The sequence below is a fragment of the Bolinopsis microptera genome, chromosome 13, assembly GCF_026151205.1.
Source record: "Bolinopsis microptera isolate Bmic1 chromosome 13, MBARI_Bmic_1.0, whole genome shotgun sequence".
Classification (NCBI taxonomy): domain Eukaryota; kingdom Metazoa; phylum Ctenophora; class Tentaculata; order Lobata; family Bolinopsidae; genus Bolinopsis; species Bolinopsis microptera.
In genome coordinates, this window is record NC_087084.1 from 7,315,244 (window position 1) to 7,336,330 (window position 21,087).

Consider the following 21,087-nt stretch of genomic DNA (forward strand, 5'->3'; position numbering starts at 1 on the left):
CTTTAATTATTGGTTTTTTAAATATCTCCTTTCTCAGAGAGATGGTGCAAAAGACAAGAGTTGACAGCTTTTTTGTTTTGGAGTCCCTTAGGCTCAGATCAAAGTATGGAATTAAAGATTATGCTCAGTGGCGTAACGAAGGGCCCTGCTGACCCCGCTGTGCAGGGGGGCGCCGTCTTAGGGGGGCGCCAAATCGTCGTTTGAATGTGGGACAATTTCGAAAACTTAAAGTACTAGCAAAACTGCGCGTTTTGCTCTAGATACATACTTTTTTAGAGATTTTACCGGCGTATCCTCTAAAATCACCTAATTTGTTCAATTTTAGGGAGGGGCACCAAAAGGGGAAGGGGCGCCAACAGGGGGGCGCCTTTTCGGCAGGGGGCGCCAACAGGCAACGTTACGCCACTGAATTTATGCTGAACGATTAATACTGATATCCTGGAGTTTAACCGTTCTTCTAACGTCTTTGATAGGAGACAGTGTCATTCTCATAGCGACTATAAAATATAACGCCATCAAACATCACAAAGTCATAGTAGCCGTAATGCAGAACATGGCTGTTTGTGATCTCCTACAAAGTGTATTCATCGTGTTACCCCGCACTTTGGTATTGATAACAGATCGTTTGGTAATATGTGCATTTCTCTGCCACATAGAGGCGAACTTCAGATGGATAAGTTTTGCATTGAACGTGTTCCTAATATGCAATTTAACTTCACTGAAGCTTCTTACCGTGAAGTACCCTTTGAAAACAGGTGCCTGGTCCACCAGATTAGGTTACAAAATTTGTGCTGTTCTAGTATGGCTTCTGGCTGTGGGAGTCTATGGCCCGATACTATTGTATAACATACTTTATTTAAGACATACTATCCACTTTAGTTACCATGACTATCAGTGTAACTATGATTACAACACAATAAATTTGGTGTGGTACTGGTGGTATTTGTTTGCCGGTGTAGGTTCCCTTTGTATAATTTGCGCAATCATTATCGTCTTCTCATCAATACTTCTGCTTGTGGAGGCAAAAAGAGTAGCTGCTCGCTTTGGAGACACATTGCGGTGGGAGGGTGTCACCACGGTGTTGCTCACTGTTGTAGTAGTGACAATATCGTATCTCCCAAGTTTTGGGATAACTGCTGCGATGCAAATTTTGAATATGAACTTCAGAAACACAACCGTACGCCCCATAGTTTACTTGCAGTACTTCAGTATCATGTCTAACTTCTTTGTCTATTCGCTAACAGTACGAAGTTTTAGAGCGTTTTTGAGAATGAATACACTCCAGTTTTTCTCCTTTCTCAGATCACCAATACAACAAAGACAAAGAACCAATCGGAGACTGATATTCAATCCAACAACACGATCCATTCCAAGAAGTCCCTCACAAATAGATCTGCAAGGTGAAATGTCCCTTACTCCAGCGATAGAACTACAAGCCTAGCTGACTCTTACCTTACTCCAGCGATAGAACTTCAAGGTGAAATGTCCCTTACTCTAGTGATAGAACTACAAGCTGACACTTCCCTTACTCCAGCGATAGAACTACAAGCTGACACTTCCCTTACCCCAGCGATAGAACTGCAAGGTGAAAAGTCCCTTACTCCAGCGATAGAACTACAAGCTGACATTTCCCTTACTCCAGCGATAGAACTTCAAGGTGAAATGTCCCTTACTCCAGCGATAGAACTACAAGCTGATACTTCCCTTACTCCAGCGATAGAACTTCGAGGTGAAATATCCCTTACTCTAGCGATAGAACTACAAGGTAAAACATCCCTTACTCCAGCGATAGAACTACAAGGTAAAACGTCCCTAATCCAGCGATAGAACTGAAAGGTAAAACTAAAACGTCCCTTGCTCCAGCGATAGAACTACACGGTGAAACCTTCCTTAGTCCAGCGATAGAACTGCAAGGTAAAACTAAAATGTCCCTTGCTTCAGCGATAGAGCTGCACGGTGAAACGTCCCTTACTCCACTGATAGAACTGCACGGATTACAGTCTGCAGTCACCGCAACAAATTCCAAAAAAATTGGTCACTTTGATTTGATGCGATAGCCCATGTTAAGTGTTTTCCATTTTTCAATTGAACATTTTGTTTACTTTATTCAATAAAGTTATATTTATTTGTTCCATTGTTTTGTAAAACAAATAAATTTGATACAGTATAGTTATTTTATTTGTTTTTGTATCTATGATCGAGTAATTTCATCTACAATTAATATCGTTAAACGTAATTGGATTTATTAATTGGACAAGTATTAGTAATTAAAATTCTTTCCCACTATTAAATGTTTTAATTGTATTTCCGTTTCGAATACTTAAAAGATGATCATCGCATCAAACCCATTTTGCTTGTTTCAACTTTAAATCAAGGATCTGAGAATATTCCCGTAGATTTTAGCCCCACTTTTCATTGGCTAAAATCTTGAAGTTTCATATCACAAAAAAAAGTAAAATCCTAATTTTTGCACAAAAATATACGTGGTACTAGTCGTACTTTTCAATTTACGTATTTAATATATACTTTAAGGGTCCATACTTCTCATTTAAGAACAATAAATATAAAATAAACAAATGATAAATTTTGAAAGATAAGCGGAAACTGATAGATATGATGGTTAAGAAATAGTAATAAAAAGCGGGAACTCTTCGTACGTTTTGTAATGGTTTGACGAGGTCGCGTCTTCAGTCACGTGGTCTCTCTCCACTAATATATAATAGGGAGCTCTATGTGGTGTGATTGGGCAATACGCTGACGAATAAACTCTCCGGAGTCCGGACAGAGTGTTTCCTGATATGGTCCGTGTGCTTAGTTCTTCTTTATCAGTTTAGTTGACCGTTACTACATTACTACAGTAATGATCTCATAATTTTGTCGGAGAGTCTACGGTTATAACTATTAGCTCATATTTTCTGATTCTGCCTATTTCCTAGTATAGGCCTTTACCGACTCTCAAATTTGCAGAAAATTGACGGGCTGCTTATTATATTTATTATCATGTCGAATTAATATCTAATTTTTTGTTGTATTTTGCATATTAAAATTATCAAATTAATTTGACAGTTGCGTCTCGTTATTACCGTCGTGTTTTTGAAGACAATAAAACACATTTTAAATCAGAACAGTCACAGATTATAAATTTTAAATTGATGGTACACTCGCAAGACTTTCACAATAACGGCGTTGAAATCGAATATATTAGTTATTCAGACTCAGTAGATCGGTCATAAAATTATAAACTTGAGAATTTCCTTAAATCAGGCCTGCCGTCAATACGTAATCTTGATCTTTCCGTGATTCTTTAGAAATCGTTAGCAGGTCTTTAGTTACCTAGTAACTAGCTAGTAACCTAGCAAGTCGCTTGTAACCTAGCAAGTCGCTTGGTAACTGGTAACCTAGTAACTAGCTAGTAACCTAGCAAGTCGCCTTCGGTCACAAATCTAATATAAGCTGATCTTTAAACGGGTTATATAGTATGTATAAACTTATAAAGTAATAATAATAATTAATAGTATTTATAGTAATAATTAGAGAATAATATGTTAAGTAAGGGTCGTTCACATATTACGTAATCAGCCGAGGGGGGGGGGGGGGGGGAGTGTAATTTTGACAGTGTAATTTTGACACAATAGCTATGTGTAAAACTGATTACGGGGGGGGGGGGGGGGGGGGGGGGGGGAGTGTAATTTTGACAGTGTAATTTTGACACAATAGCTATGTGTAAAACTGATTACGGGGGGGGGGGGGGGGGGGGGGTTGGGTAAAGATGTTCCAAAAGTGATCACGTAATATGTGAACGACCCCTAACCCCCCGGTAAACACACGAGTAAAAATAAATGCATATAATCAATATCACAAAGCAACAATTAAAAGTGGCTTTTGAATATCAAAAGCAGACGCTGAAATAAATATTGTTTCAAAAACTCGTCAAAATTTGTACGCGACTGCCTTCCCTGGAGTCAATGAAATCCACAATACTTTTTACTGGTAACATGGCTAATAACCAGTTATTAAACTAATAACCAGTTAGTATTCTAGTTAACCATGGTAACGGCTGATAAGAATAGACCTACACAACACATCATTGGGAAGGTGGTCGCATATTTAAAAATCTGTCAAAATCTGTGGTATTGGGGTGAACACTGGCCACACGTGCTCAGTGTTCAGACATGTGACATTTCCTGACCAATAGTTGTCAGGAAAATTTCACGTGCGGCTGAGTTGCTAGGCAAACCAAGTTGAGTTGCTAGGCAATCCAGTTGATTTGCTAGACAATCAAGCTGCACCTCGTTATTGTTACTCAAGGCAACATTTGTTCATTTTTGTCAAATTCTTGCAGCTAGGTCGATTGAAAATTTTATGAGAAAGCAATATTTTGAATTATTTTATATTGATTTATGAATTTATGACAAAAATCTTTCGTTTAGGGTCCGCCCTCAAATCGACCTAAGCATTTTCAATGTTACCAAATCCTTATCGTCGTAGTTTAGTAGTCATTTTCAAGTCGAAATAATCAGCGAAGTAAAAAGTTACTTCGTTAATCTTGTAAAATTACATCCCATACAATTACATAAAATAAAATCAAACCGCCTAATAAAATACAAATTTATTTATCAATATCAACCGATAATCTGAAATCTTTGTAAAATAGTAACAGCGGATCATATCACACCCATCATGGTTACTGCAGTCAATGTAATCACGCGTTGTCAAGGTAATCACACGTTGCCAAGGTAATCACGCGTTGCCAAGGTAATCACACGTTGTCAAGGTAATCACACGTTGTCAAGGTAACACCACGTGATGTTTATATAAGTTTTCTGGAGATGCAGCTGACTGCGGTACAGAAGGCTGCGCACATGGAGAATGGAGACTTGTACCGCACACTGTAACTCCCCTTTTGCCACTTTAGTAGTTGGAAGACCTGGGGAGCGGTGATTATTAGACAACATAACTAACAGTTGGTAACTAGGTTACTAGCTGGTAACTAGGTTACTAGCTGGTAACTAGGTTACTTGCTGGTCCTTGTGTTTGAAAATATCTCGTTTTCCTAAAATATATAAATTAATATTAACATATCCTTGCTTTTAATTTTCCTCAGGGAGTCAATTCATATGCTATGATATAAAACATTTCCTTGTGTTTAAAAATACCTCTATCTCCTGATGTAGGAGCACTACACTGCGAGTGTGGTTGGGATCATCATTCCCCGCCGCAGGTCGGTGTATCAGTCCTGTAGCCTCCACGTACGGGGCAGTGTCGTTCTCTGTCGGAGAACCAGGGGTCGCGGTTCCTGTTAAAGTGGGCTTGTAAGTTAAATATTTAATTAGTTATATACGGTATTGTTGTTTTTTATGATCCAATCTATCAATATAAGATACATCCTTGTGTTTGGAAATCTGAAGAATTCACCTGCAGGTATAATAGGTGGACAGTGAGTAGGCTCCTCTTCTTCAATTATTTAATTAGTTAATTAGTTGATTAGTTAATTAGTTAATTAGTTAAACAAATTTACCTGCAGAGCTGTTGTATAGATGGACAGTGAGTAGGCTCCTTTTCTCAGAGTAGTGCAGACCGTAGAATAACGTGGACTTGTTTCCCAGGGAACTGACCTGTGTAAACTGGTTAAGAGTCAGATCATGCGTTAATTAGGTAATTGATTGGTAATTGATTGGTAATTGATTGGTAATTGATCAATAATTGATCAATAATTGATTGGAAATTAAAATTAACCATGGTAACACAACAAACAAGCAAAAAAGCCCACAACTAACCAGGGTAGTGCCTCTGCTGAGTGGTTTATGAGACATCCTGAGAGCCAGCGTAAAGTTATCACTGTACGAACAGTTCAGCACTCTAGGGGGTGAGTTGCTGTGTCGGTTAATAAGGTTCAGCTGATTTTCATCCGTTCTCATACAGTCGTTTCGTAACATTATCTCGTAGTGTACCCCTAGGGACATGAGGGCTGTTTGTTTGATTGCTCTTAGGGCTACAGCTTCTCCTCCTACCTGAGATGTTAATTAGTTAATCAGTTAATTAGTTAATTAGTTAATTAGTTAATTAATTAGTTAATTAGTTAATTAGTTCATTTGATCGATGATAGTTTAAAGATTGGGTGATTGGGTGATTAATAATAAAAGATTCATTCAAACCCACCCATACAAGGAACTAAGTTTAGATAATAAAACACGCAGTTACTAAGATTGAACAATTACCTCTGCAACCATGAACTGGGCCTCCTGTAGTGAACTAACGCCCCGCACCACTCGTAGAGTACACTGACTTGCGCTGTCCGTGTCAGAGAATACGCGCGGCGTGTTTTTCTGAGGGTGTCATGGTTAGTGGTTACTGTTGTCATGGTCATTGGTTACTGTTGTCATTGTTATTATTAGTAAAGTGGTAGCTGTTACAATAAACATAAAATGAGACCGTCATGCTAATCTAATGTTTCTGCAAATAATAATAACACGAATAATCGAACCTAAATTAAGCTACAAACTTACCGGTAAGGTACGCTTAGTATTTTCAAAGTTCATTCTGATATTAACAGGTAGTTTTGGAGAAGCTGCTTTCTTTTGAAGGTTCGTTACTGCCTGATAAAATATTATAATTTTGCGAAACGTTATCACAATGGTTATTCCAGTACTATTTGTCAAAACCTTCATTTATAAGCAGTTTCAATATTTGTCCTTGGCTGGTATTTTAAAAAAGAATACGTGCTACTAACTGCAATAACACGTGCTACAAACTGTAATAACACGTGCTACTAACTGCAATAACACGTGCTACTAACTGCAATAACACGTGCTATAAACTGCAATAACACGTGCTAATAACACGTGACTGTACCTGACTGGCGAGGAACTCCAGGGAAGGTATTGACTTGCTGACTGTTATATTGTGGACGTGGTTCTTTGTTGCTACCGACAGCGAGGATCTACCCACCCAGCAAATAGCTGAGATAGGCTGAAAGGTTGCTTAGTTAATTAGTTGCTAATTGCTTGGTTAATAAGTCGATAATAGCTTTATTAATTGCTTAGTTAATTAGTTGCTAATTGTTTAATTAATTGCTTGATTAATTGGTTGGTAAAATTTCTTATTTATTAATTGGTAACAGTTTCTGTGAACCTAGAAATTTTATTTTGCTAATTGCTGTTACGCGTGTCCTTGAATGACAAAATCATTGTCAATAAAGGAAAATAAATAATTTAACTTCATTACAAAAAAGTTAAAAATTAGCCAACAATCAACTAATAATTTATAGTAATTTAGTGCTAATTACCTTATCGCAGGGAGTGACGACCCTCTTCATGAGACTCCCTCTATTGTGGTAAATACAGACCATGTTGGCACCCAAACTGTTTACACTACCCCCTATAGCTATCATACCGTCCGTTACTCGCACCGCCATCTGGATATCAATTAGCTAATTAACAGTTACCAATTAGTTAATTAACAGTAATCGATTAATTATACTAATTGTGAAGGCAGTTTGGTGATTATATGATATGACTATTGCATTGAACGATTCGTGTTTAATTGTAGCAAGAACAACTGAACTAGTCTAAATTCTGAAATGTAAATCTTAAAGTAAACAAGTTCCAATTAAAAAAATGTATAATAAATAAATAGTGACCTTGGTAGAGCCGATAGAGAACGGAGTTAACACATGTTGCTCCTCAATCTTGTGGTACTCCGAGTCCAGGTTCATTATAGTAATAGCAGCAGAGGGGTGGTGGACTATTAGCAACTGTCCTCTTTCAGTGCAGTACCATGAGTGTAGCTCCTGTGCATGTGGTTATTACTATTAGAGTATTAGGTAATTGGTGGTAATTAGGTAATTAGGTAATTAGGTAATTAGATATTTAGAAAATTCAAATGTTATTAGGTAATTAGATATTGAGAAAATTCAAAATTTTGTAATTAATGACGTGGAATTTATTTATTTACTAAAACAATTGTGATAGCGACACATTTTCAATAAAATAATGCTCAGAAATAAGAATTAATGCTGTCCACTGGAGAGTCAAGAGTGTAACCATGGCAATTGGCAACTACCGAGAAACCATGGGTAACCATGGGTAGTTCCCATGGGTACTGACTAAACTGAGAGTTAAAACTTACCTCGACCCTGGTATCTATAGGTATTTTGGCGATGATCCTTCTCTCAGCTACACTAGTAACAACAATTTCATTAGTATTCTCCGCAGCACTGTACACTACCTGTAGATGTAACTGATATTAAAATATTTTCTTGAATTGTGTTTCTGTTATCAGGTATCCACAGGGCCTTGTTAAGACTTTACTTATTCTATTTTCGGAGTGAAATGTTCCCTTGTAAAGATATTTCCTTGTGTTTTACCTCGTCATGATGTTCCCTTGTAAAAATATTTCCCTGTGTTTTACCTCGTCATGATGTTCTTTTGTACAAATATTTCCTTGTGTTTTACCTCGTCATGGTGTTCCCTTGTAAAAATATTTCCTTGTGTTTTACCTCGTCGTGGTGGGACCAACAGGAGCTCTTCAGTTTAACTCCCACCTCCGGTTCTATCTCAGCTCCGTTGTAAAGAGCGTTATTGTAATACGCGTCCTGAATAGTTAATTAATTAATTAAATAATAATCCTGAATACTTGTTAGATATGTTAGCAGTAATTAGTTAATTGGGTAATTAGCATATTGACTTTTTGTAATTAGTACTTAATTGGGTGATATAATTTGTACTGACTGATAAGTTATCAGCTATCAAACATTTCCTTTTGTTTTATTTATGGGGAAAGAAATATTGTCCACGCTGATATGATAAAATAATAATATTTCCTTGTGTTTTACTTTCGGAGAAAGAAATATTGTCCACGCTGATATGATAAAATAATAATATTTCCTTGTGCTTCACTTTCGGAGAAAGAAATATTATCCAGGCTGATATGAGAAAAATAAGAATGTTTCCTTGTGTTTTACTTACGGAGAAGGAGATATTATCCACGCTGATATGAGAAAAATAAGAATGTTTCCTTGTGTTTTACTTACGGAGAAGGAGATATTATCCACACTGATATGCGAGCTATTAGTCTCACTAGTCACTTTGACAAGTTTCATAATGCCGTCCTCGTAGGTAATTAACAGTGTTGGTTTGGTGTGAGCCCATCTCACTGTACAGGCTGGCACTATTCTACTAGTATCCTGCGACTCGTCTCTGAGAAGGGGGTCTTGTAGTAACCAGCTAGTTACCTAGTAACCAGCTAGTAACTTAGTAACCAGCAAGTAACCTAGTAACCAGCTAGTAACCTAGTAACCAGCTAATAACCTAGTAACCAGCTAGTAATTTAGGTTACCAAGGGTCTTGTTATATTTGAAGTCAAACGTGAAAATATTACTTAAAGATCATCAATTCATCGTCGTTGGAACAGTTTTAAGGTGTGTTTTTTTTGCATATTTCTGGCATTCAGCAAATGGAACCACCTAAATATTTGTAATTTTTGTGGGTATCTTACCTGATAATAACTACAGGTTTGTTTGTGACCCTGTTTCCATGTCTGTCCCAAATGAGCACGTGGTTGTAACCATGACAACTGGCCAGGAACTGGTACTTTTTACTCCATGACACGTGGGTCACGTCCTTTAGTTGGGGTCGGAGAGGGTGCTGGATAGCGCTTAACACCGCTGAAAGAGAATTAGATTTTGGTAAAAACATCATGTGAAAGAGAGGAGAAAGAGAAGAGGCAGGGGAGAAAGGGAAGAGGAAACGATTGATAAGCACTCAGTTTTAAAATTTTAAAGTTAAGAGAAATTATTATAACGGTATGTTTCATGAACTGGTTGTTATTTGTATCACGTGGTGACCCCCACGGTCGCTTCACTATAGCGTCACTATAGCTTCACTATAGCGTCTGTAGCGTCTTCGACGCTACAGGGGGAGCCGCGCACTTCGTGCGCGGCGGGTCATACAACGTATGACAAGTTGTTATTAGGAAGGGGAAATTAAATTATTAATTAATTAATTAAACACCTACGTTTCAGAACACAGACTTTGTAAGAGTTTGAGTTGTTTAGCTGCTTCTGCTCGTTAACAATAGCTACTGATACGGCTGAACTTGTGTTTCCTGAGGGGGTGATTCAAAAAATATAACCTCATGTTTGAAATGAGAGACGGTGAAACTAAATTGAAATAATTTGCGTGATATATTCCTGTACCAAGATGAATTTCTATTAAATATAACATGATTAATAAACAGATACACAACAATATGCTAATACATAAAATAACAAGAATTGCGCCCGTTGTTTCGTTTTGGCGGACGCTAGATTTCCGTTCACTATAATTATAAATATAAGCTCCAATCAGCTCACTTCATAATAATAATATTGATACACATCAGTACACTATACTACGCATACCACGTACAAATTGGGCTTATAACCTAATACTATACATAGCATAGTATACATTTAAATTCACTCGCGCCGCGCATTCATTGACAGGCTAGCTATATACATCAAATCTCCGCAAGCAATACTCGCGCGCTGCACTGCGCGCTAGTTGTCATGGTAACGGACGGAAGGAATGACACCATATTTTAACCCACCTACTGCTATCTCCAAAATCCACGTTTTTCTGCAAAAACGTCCATTCGTAACCTTTCACTATTGCCTTTTTACAAAAGGGTGAACGGAAAAAATATTCTTTAAAAAACAATATCCTAAATGCAACCTACCAGTAGCCAGCAGACCGCCGCCATCAGGGTCAGGCAGCCACGCCATGCAGTGTATCTTGGCGCAGATAATAGGGGTTGTAAACGGCTCTGTACTGGTATACATTATAGTGGGGTGGTTACTAGGTCACTATCTGGTTACTTGGTTACTAGCTGGTTACTGGCTGGTTACTAGGTTGTGGGGTAGAAGGAGTGTGGTGGAAGGTAGCAGGAGGGAGGAGTGGTTGCAGGATCTACGGCTTTTCTCTTATCACACTATCAAGAGGTAGTTTGGTCAGTTTTAATTGGTTACCATGGTCACGTGATATGCTGTTAAGTTCTAGTTTTAATTATTCAGTATATATTACTGTTCATCTCAAAAACTGATATTGTGTTCATGTGTGCGGAAAAAATGTGTGTGAAAATATCAAGAAACAAATAAAAATCAAGTATACACTTAAATCTAGAATATGCGGCTCTCAGTCGTGGCTACATCACAAGTTCTAACTAGAAATTAGAAATAAGAGAGATCTTTACAATTTATTTTTTCACAACAAAACATTCATTTTTACAAAGAAAATATATTGTTAATTTGTTATTTTGCGTCACAATTACAAAGCAACAACAATTACAAAGCAACAAAGTTTTATATTTGAAATATAAAACACAGCGATGGCAGTGGCGTAACGCACAGTGGGGTCAGTCCCCCTTTTGTTCTGGTCCAGAGCATTAGCCAGGCAGCTTCCCGGTAAATCGAGCGGCTGGGTGGGTCCTGGGCGGGATTGGTGTGGGTTCGTGCTCCTCGTGGTATGGTCTGAGATCTGGGGGTTGACACGGGGTGCGGCGGGGATGGGTGAGTGGTGCTGGCTGGAGGGACGGTTACTATTCATACCGACCAGCTTAAGCAAGTAAAGTTGTTTGCAGTCGGGACGGATGGGAACTTTGAATCGACAGTTAGCATTGCGATCCTGGCTCTTGTCAAACTCTCGGGCCTTGGACCCGTTTCTCGGGGCTAGCACGGGGGGTTTGGGCTCCCGCCTCTCGTCTGGGGCCTCCTGAACGCTTTAGAATTGCTGGGATTATAAGTACGGCGGCGGAGTCAGTCCTGAGCACCAGAGCATTCGTGAAGACTCCGCCCACTTACTCTGATTTATCTGACTGTAATTCCTTTCAACCCACTTCTTGTTCGTGTCTTTCATTCTTGGATTGATTGGAACTGCAGCCTGGAGTCGGTTAAGTGACCTTGACGTGGTAAGGGGGCTTACTCGGCTTCACTCGACCTGCCGAAACTAAGCCGTACTGTCCAGCCGGGCATCACTGGACATAAGTCGCACGTGCACTTCTTTTGGCTATTTAACTCACCTGATCCTTCCTCCCTGAGCACTCACAGCTTTCATTCACATTGAGCTATAGGGTTTTTGAAGTTTAGGGTGTGCGCTTCAGGTCGGGCCCTTAATGCCGATCATTAGCACCCATTTTCCCTGTTTTATTGGGCGGCATTTCAACACTGTCGTCGTAGTATTTCCCAGCATCTTTCTACGATTCGCAGAAAGTGTTAAAACTCACGATACACCCTCACTGATCAACCATTTGCTTTATAGATCGTGGATAGAGTGTGCTTCGGCAAACACGAATGTATGTGCACGGACTCTTGGGTCTGACTCATGCACTTTGTGCACCGTCCACGAACCCTATAAAGTAATATACTGTAACAACACCAAAAACCAACCTTTACTACCAACAGTGGTGCCAACTGGAGGGACGGTCACTATCCATAACGACCAGCTTAAGCAAGTAAAGTTGTTTGCAGTCGGGCCGGATGGGGAATTTGAATCGACAGTTGGCATTGCGATCAGACCAACAACCTACTTTCAACCGACCACTTTTGACTCTCGGCAAGTCTCAATGGTCCAACCGACATACGACATTATTGTGTTAAAAGCTAAAAAAATCATATCTTCGCGCGGGTGCGCGCACCCACGTGAGAACATATGGTCACAAACAAAAGATAACAACAAACACAATATCACACACAAACGTCTATTGAGCGGACTGTGGGAGCCATGTTCAGGGAAGGTCTGGCGGGGGCTGTTTGTCTGGAAGGGACCATGCGTACCTTCTGGAGGGCCAGCTGCTGCTACCCGACCCTGTCCAACTCCTCAGCGCCCCACCGGCAATGATAGGTCATAATACCTGTCTAGGGGGAGGGACGGCTTCCACTCCGCTCAATGACGCTCAAACTAGCACAAAAAAGAAAAGACGCCAAAAAAAGTTAAAAACTACTATTGCAGCACGCAATAAGCAGTCTGAAACTTACTCTGTCACCCAAATTAATCTCAAACGCAAGTTCAATGCATGGAAAACCCTCCTTATCAACACTCACGGCCGGAGAAATCCAATCATTCTTGCAACAGAACCGTACTCTAATAACAAAATCCTAATACCACCCATCAATAAGGATCTCACCCAATATTACTACAAGGTCGGGGATAAAAGACCCCGTGCCGCTATTGTACTGCACAAAAACCTGACAGTAAAATGTTGGGAACTTACACAATTCACAACACCCGATCAAGTGGCCATTAAAATCCAACTCAGCTCGACAGAACTCATTCTGGCAGCTTCGTACATGGATATAAATGGGCCGGTACCGCCACAAGAAACATCACCTCTAGCAAAATACGCAAATGATAACAACATCCCGCTCATTATAGGGTCGGACACCAATTCCCACCACACCCTTTGGGGGAACAAGGCATGCAATAAAAGGGGAGAGGAGCTTCTTGACTTTCTCTCCTCCCTAGGGCTGTCATGTGCCAACAAAGGATCATCCCCAACCTTCCTCAACTCTCGAGGCCACAACTCAATTATCGATCTCACAATAACAAACCAGTTGGGAGGAGATCTCATTAGTAACTGGCATGTTAGTGACCTTTACTCCAACTCTGACCATCGCTATATTATGTTCGATATAACTACAGGGCCAAAGAAGGAACCCAAACAGATCCGACTAGTCAAAAACACTGACTGGGACAGATTTGATGAGATCCTATCGAATAACCCCAACCTTAACAACACACAAATCAACACTACGACTGAAATTGATCACAAAATAGACATAATCAATACTGCACTAAAGGAAGCCTTCGAGGAGGCATGCCCCATTACTTACATCTCAAGTTCCGTCCGCAAACCCCCCTGGCTAACTCAAGAAGTAGAGGAAGCACAGAGGGGAATAAGACAAAAACTGATTACTGCCCGCAAAAAGAAGACTGATGCCCTGTGGCTCGCTCTTAGAGAGAGCAACAAACAATACAACAGACTTATAACCAACTCCCAGCGTAATGCCTGGAGAACTTTTTGTCAGGAAACAGAGTCTGTTAAGGAATCCGGAAGGATGAATAAGATTCTGAAATCCTGTAATGACAACAAACATACACTAGAAGCCGTTTACAAACCAAACGGAGACATCACCAAAAATGCAGAGGAGACATTGGAGGTCATGACACGAACCCACTTCAAGGATAGTGTCACTGATCCGCCAGTGCCTCCACCTGGTCCTCTACCAATCACCACCACCTTACTCAATACCATCTACAGCCCAGACAGAATCGAGGAGGCTCTTAAATCCTTCGATCCGTTGAAAGCTGCTGGACCCGACACCCTCAAACCTATCATCATACAGAAAGCTTGGACACACATCAAAGACATCACCAGAACCATTATGACAAAAAATCATAAAACCCAACACATTCCAACTTTGTGGAAAGAATCCCTTGGAATCTTTCTCCCAAAGCCTGGAAAAACTGACTACAACCAACCAAAGTCATTTCGCACTATCACCCTTTCTCCAGTGATATTAAAACTACAGGAGAAGGTGATACTGTGGCATATGCAACACGACCTTAATATCGCTAAAGACATCAACAAACGACAATTTGGCTTTAAGAAAGGATGTTCAACCGAAGCAGCCCTTCATAAAGTTACTCACACCATCGAGCGCAGGATAGCTAAGAAGGGATATGTCCTAGGCGTCTTTCTAGATATAGAGGGAGCTTTTGATAATGTCTCTTTCAAGGCTATTTCTGACGCTATCAAGACCACGAAAGTGGATCTGGCCACAGCACAATGGATTATCAACATGGTAACTAACAGATTCATCACATTAAATCATAAGGATAAGTCGACAAGGTTTCGGATCCGGAGAGGATGCCCTCAAGGTGGCATCCTTTCCCCTTTCCTCTGGAACCTGGTAGTCGATGATCTCCTGGCCTACACCGCAAGAGACATACCAGGTTATCTGCAAGCTTTTGCAGACGATCTGCTCTCTCTAGCGGAGGGGAATGATTTAGATATCATCTGGAATAGAACACGCAAAACCATCAACACAATAGAAAAATGGTGCCAAACCAAAGATCTATCCATAAGCGCACTCAAAACACAAATAGTCATGTTTACCTGGAATAAGAAATGGACACTAAGACCTGTGGTGGTGGGTAACACCACTATAGGTCTATCCAAATCTGCCAAATTCCTAGGAGTGACCCTCGACAGCAAGCTCAATTTCAATGAACATATCACCAATACCACCAAAAAAGCTACGGCATCCCTTATGCAATGTAGAAGAGCTGTCGGCCCCACTTGGGGTATGAGCCCTAAAACATGCAAATGGATGTACACCGCTGTCATCAGACCTATTCTATCATACTGCTGTAGTATATGGATTAGAGCAACCCAAACAGACACCAACGCGAGGAAGTTCAAACGAGTTCAGGCATTGGCATTGAGAATGATGTCTGGTGCCATGCCTAGTACTCCCTTCATCGCACTGAACCACCTCACTAACACTCCAGATATCATACTTTTCCTGAGAGGTGAAGCAGCAAAGGGCACAGCTAGGCTTCAAGCCTATGGAAGCCTAACCCTCGAAACTATCGCCCCCAGAAAAGGTACCATCACAACTCACACCACTATCAACAAACAATTCATGGTAGATCTCAACATACCACCCAAAGCAGAGAGAGACCTATCTATACCAACCATGATGCTTGAACGACGCTTCACGGTCACCACTCCTGGAGCTGACAACATTGGATATAGAGGCTCACTCCAAAACACCATCGACAACATCCCCAGTGAAACCATCACCTGCTACACAGACGGGTCACGCACAGACTCAGGTAGCGGGGCTGGTTATATTATCACCACAGACAACAACAACACTACACTAGATGAAAGATCATTCAAGCTTCCCGATTATTGCACCGTTTATCAAACAGAACTCACTGCCATCATCGAAGCTTGTAAATATCTATCAACTTATACAAACACACACATCATCATATGGTCAGACAGTCTCTCCTCTATTCAAGCCATATCCTCACCTTCAACGAGGAGTAGGACTACTAGAGACTGTTACGACACCCTCAATACACTCGGATCCACTAACACCTTAGAGATCAGATGGATAGCTGCACACATTGGATTGTGGGGTAATGAAAAAGCAGACGAGCTGGCCAAAAATGGTACAACCAGTGAATCCACTTTGAATTGCCCAATTCCACAATCTTACATCAAACGCCTGATCAACGACAAAGTCACAAAACTTAATCAAGAATCATGGATTACTGATGGTCCCAGACACACTAAACTGACACTTGGACATAAAAACATCAACATCATCAAAAATCTCAACACTACACTCAGTAACAACAGACAAAATTATAGAACTGCAGTGCACCTCATCACGGGACATTGTGGCCTCAACAAACACCTACACACCATTCGCAAATCAGACACAAGTGCTTGTCCTAAATGCGGCGACGAAGAGGAGACTGTCTCACACTTTCTCGGACAGTGCCCGGCTATTGCCCAAATAAGAGGTCAATATTTCCGGGACTACTACCTCTCTGTCAATGACATATTCGACAACCAACACATCTCCACCATTGTCAACTTTACAAACCACACTAAACGCTTAGTGGTGCCAGAGGAGTTGGACCAGACAGGTGTAACATAGCGACTACTTTAACGCCGTCTTATTTCGCCTCTCTCTTCCACACTCAACCACCACTTAGGCGTTTATCTATGACACACCCCACAACACTTACCATCATCCTTGATTACACATCTTGATTCCACTGGCATCCTCCCACAGGACTGCCATACCCCAGAGGTAGGCAAAGCATTCATATGCTATCCTCTCGTGGGCCAACCAGGCCCAGCCTCTCTAAAAAAAAAAAGAAGTGGGGTCAGTGCCCAGTAGGGCCCTTCATTACGCCACTGGACGGTGGTATAAGACCCAACGTATGGGTACTGACTCTTGCCCGATATTTCCCATGATATTTCCCACGATATTTCCCACGATATTTCCCACGATATTTCCCATGTGACATTATCAGGGTATTATTTGACTTTATCAGAGTTATCATGTGACTAAAGGTGGCTTTTATGTCACCAAATTAGTTATCATTTAACCTGATGAGGGGAATCAGGGCTATCATATCAGGGTCAATTAGTGACTTTTACCACGTGACCTAATTGACATCTAAGGATCCAGACAGAAACTGTCATACATTTTAATTAAGTTAGGACTTAGAGTTACATACAATTAAAAGCTTAAAGATTGCAAGAAACAGATTTGTAGTCTAAAAACGTTTCTGCCGCTTAAAATTAATTCTGGGTAACAACAATAGTATCAGAATATGCCGAGAGTAAATTGATCCATTTAATTCGATCAAAATAACTATAAATTCAAAATGCCTGGCCAACTGAAAGGAGGAAGACGGCAGGCAAATTCTACCTAGGTTTATTTATCTTGAGTTTTGGTTATAACTTAAAACAAAAAGTCTGACAAACTATAATTAACATTTAAGCGGTAGTCACTACTCCCTGCAAGTGGAAATAATCGGACAGATTTTTAAAGTCCTAGCAAATCATTCTTCTCAACTCATGGTTTCATAAAAATACATAAAATCGAAATAACGTATAGAATTATTGCAAACTATTCATCTGCGCAGATGTACTTTCAAAATAATCCATTTGGTTGAGGAAGAGAGGACAATGTCGAGAGTTGTAACCATGAAAACAGCCCATAATAACTCTTAGTAACCCATAGTAACTATGGTAACCACCCTAATAACAATGTCGCTATTGAACAGAGGAATTGTTAATATAAAGGGAGATGTTTGAAACATGCCAGTCTTACAATTAATGATATTTGTTTGGTTTGGTACAACGGTAATTTATAACCGCATATAACCGCGTTAACAAAATTTATTTCACCAAGTTTCAGAAAGTTGGATTTTAAATAGGGGTTGTAAAAAAGGTTGGATACTGTTCAATGGAACTGTTTACTGTTCCCTGTTTCAATAGAACTGTTCCCTGTTTCAATGGAACTGTTCCCTGTTTTAATCTAACGGTACAATAAACTGTATTATAACTATACTTAAAGACTTACTTTACAAAGATTTACAGCTACTAAAAGCCAATGTGTTCAAAAGAAACTAAGCTGAGCTCCAAGAACTAGAAAAGAGTTGGCAAAACAGTTGCGCAATTCAAATTCCGGGCAATCACAACTAATATCAAATGATTGAGATGACCTCAACCCATATACTCACACACTACATAAAACTATAAAAGGTACAACATAATTTCACAAATACAGTACAAAGGCAGGTAACTATACACAGCGTAGGTATACAAACACCAGGTACTTCCGAGCAAGACCCCTCTGGGGCATATAAATACACCCTAACTAATTAGACACCTCCACCTACTCACCAATCACAGGTCTCATTACCCGGCCTGCACCAATCAGAGCACGGTATCATGTCACGTGACACCGTTAGTAGATAGTCACGTGACCACGTGGGAAGGGTTTCAGCCAATCAGAGATTAGGGTTAAGTCACGTGGTGCACGTTATCATGGTCACGTGGTGCACGTTACCATGGTCACGTGATGCGCGTGTCATGTTGCAGTTGGGGACACTGGAGATGGAGGGGGCGAGCAATGATTGAGGTGGTAACTGATAGACCACGTTTGATTAGCTGGCGATTAGGCGGTAATGAGGTCATGTGATGTCATAGTTGCCTAGTGTGTTCCATGATGAATGGTACTGCAAGCAAGCGGTACAACCGTCAACAACGGGTGCTTGTCAATTGTGTCCGTTGGTCTGCAGGGTGATGTCTGGTAACATGTAGTAGGTTTAAATACTTCCGGATATTTTATATTCAATATCAAAAGAGTAAGAACAAGCACTAACATAGCCAAACTGTAATACTGTTGTGTATGACAAGGGTTTTGAGAGATTCATTATTTTCAAGAGTTTTACCAGCTTTACTTAACCTTTTCTGATGTGGCCTGGGCCCTGGTGGATTGGAACTTAGATTTATTTACTTGGGGACCTCAGGCTTTAATTGTGTTCATAAACACAATTGAAGATTGAAAATATGGTGGAATGACAGGCTGAGCGCCGCCCAGTAAAGAATAATTCGCATTCGTTGTTTGACTTTACAGTTTACTGATAAGGTTGATGACAAAAATAGATTTCAAACGTAACGGTAAATTAGTCAAACAAACATCGATTCAATATAAAGAACTCCTCACTAAATTTAACGAAATAGTAAATAATCAACAAAAGCATCCACAAGGCGGACAATGGAAATACTTTAAAAGTTTAAAAGACTTCAAAAATTGACTGATCTCAACTAAACTGCAGTGACAACGTCAACTGCAAGAAATACCGCAACGTTCACAAGTACAAATACATCATGTTATCCACACAATATATTATCCACACTAAAACTGAATATTAACGACAGTACACAACATGTAGAAGCAGTTTTACAGTTTTACTGCCAGGCAAACTCTCCGACTTCTGAAGGAGGACTGGCAGATCACTGTACAGACCCCGCCTCATATTCACAAGCCGCAAACTGACGTTATGTTTTGTAGCAGAGTGCTTGCTTGCATTTTTACGAGCATATATGTGGAGATATATGTGCTGTATAAGATAAGATGCAGGGTATTCACAGGGCGTCATTTTGCGGGGTATTCACAGGGCGTCGATATTGTGATCGTCAATTTGCGTCAATAGTGCAGATAGTCATGTTGAAGTACTCATTTTGCGGTTACTTCATCCCATTATATTTATATGCGTGTCATTTGAATCTCTTTGCGTGTCCTAGCAGTTTCACTTCATCCAGCTGTGATTCCCACTATGCGTGTTTGTTTTCGTACGATATGTGGCTTTTGAATTTTGCCCTGAATTTCAGCAAATTCACATCTAACTTATAGAGTTATAGAATATAGACGGTAAACAATTTTTAATTCGAAACTCAATAAATCAACACACAGACAATTGCCAAATTTATGCACCAAAAACAAACAGTATTTAACTATCTTAAAATGATTATTCCATCAAGGACACGTTACACTTCAAGTGTAAAAAGTGCTTCAAAAACTACCAACCAGGCTTTTCTTTGTGAGTTAATGGTCATTCCTGTATGAAAACAAAACCATATCCGCTACTATATCTACAACAAGAAATAAAACCTTGTGTTTAACAACAGTCTCAGATTGGTAATTACTTTACAACGCACGGAAATTGCTGTATTTTAAGTCCTGCTCTTTCACCAGAGCTAGCTTAACTACTGATTGATTGCTTGTAGTGATTAAGTGCCCTGAAGTTACCATGGTTACTAAAGCGTTACTATAGTTACTATAGTAATCTCCTCCGCTACCTAAAGATAAGTTAGTTGTGTGGTTTTAGGACAGCCTGTAGTGATCACAAAGTCTTGGTGCTCCTTAAGTGTAGAGCAACCCACTTCCTCTCTCCAGCTGTTATCTGAAGTTACTATGGTTACTAAAGCGTTACTATAGTTACTGTAGTAATCTCAGCTGTTATCTGAAGTTACCATGGTTTGGTACCAAGTGGTGTCAAAAACGAGAATTAAATAGGTAATAATTATTTTATTCTCTCGAGTCTTGACATCACTTTAGGGTAGACGGGTTCCTGCTAGTGGTTACTAAAGCGTTACTCTGGGGATCAGTTGTATTGTTTAATTTACTTTAGATTGAAATGTAGGGTTATTAGCTGTTAAATGTAGCTTGATTTAGACTTAATTGAGATTTAATTGAGATTTTAGATTGGAGTTTATTGGGTTGAACGAGATGGAATTGCGGCATAGCCTATTTTTGGCTGTTATGAATTACATAATGAAGACATAATTAAAGTTTAATAACCTTCAATGTAGAAATCTAGCGCCCTACAAGCGGATGTGTACGCTGACAGGATACCACAAGCAGGGTCGTGCTGACCTCCCCACTTCTTCATCGAACAGAGATCCTCCGTACAGCTCGTTATGAAGAACTCCGTATCAATCTGTCAGGGT

At 39.9% G+C, this 21,087-nt stretch overlaps 2 protein-coding genes across 5 annotated transcripts in view; both read right to left on the bottom strand.

Annotated features, from left to right (window-relative positions):
* Positions 1 to 21,087, bottom strand: part of LOC134824959 (uncharacterized) — a 112,772-nt gene that overhangs the window by 85,135 nt on the left and 6,550 nt on the right. The window lies entirely within an intron of this gene.
* Positions 4,328 to 10,970, bottom strand: LOC134824958 (uncharacterized). Of its 4 annotated transcripts, none has more exons than XR_010161471.1 (16): positions 10,717 to 10,970; positions 10,015 to 10,104; positions 9,496 to 9,664; positions 9,032 to 9,197; positions 8,498 to 8,593; positions 8,128 to 8,226; positions 7,640 to 7,789; positions 7,286 to 7,414; positions 6,853 to 6,969; positions 6,507 to 6,596; positions 6,219 to 6,326; positions 5,778 to 6,011; positions 5,519 to 5,615; positions 5,157 to 5,269; positions 4,745 to 4,927; positions 4,403 to 4,687 (listed from the first exon to the last, which is right to left on the bottom strand). XR_010161471.1 is itself a non-coding variant. In XM_063836986.1 (15 exons), the coding sequence occupies exons 1-15, from the start codon at positions 10,817 to 10,819 to the stop codon at positions 4,811 to 4,813; spliced, it is 1,905 nt and encodes a 634-aa protein (XP_063693056.1). In that variant the 5' UTR covers positions 10,820 to 10,970; the 3' UTR covers positions 4,328 to 4,810. The 4 variants fall into 4 exon arrangements, 2 of the variants coding, with proteins under 2 accessions (XP_063693056.1, XP_063693055.1); XR_010161470.1 differs by having other exon boundaries at positions 4,515 to 4,687; positions 5,519 to 5,624; XM_063836986.1 differs by having other exon boundaries at positions 4,328 to 4,927; positions 5,157 to 5,296.

Excerpts from the sequence above, each read along its gene's own strand:
- LOC134824958 (XM_063836985.1), bottom strand. The coding sequence starts at position 10,819 with ATGTATACCAGTACAGAGCCGTTTACAACCCCTATTATCTGCGCCAAG. Across the intron at positions 5,625-5,777 it reads TCAGCAGAGGCACTACCCTG|TTTACACAGGTCAGTTCCCT; the intron begins GTTAGTTGTGGG and ends ACTCTTAACCAG. Across the intron at positions 5,297-5,518 it reads TCTATACAACAGCTCTGCAG|GAACCGCGACCCCTGGTTCT; the intron begins GTAAATTTGTTT and ends CCACTTTAACAG.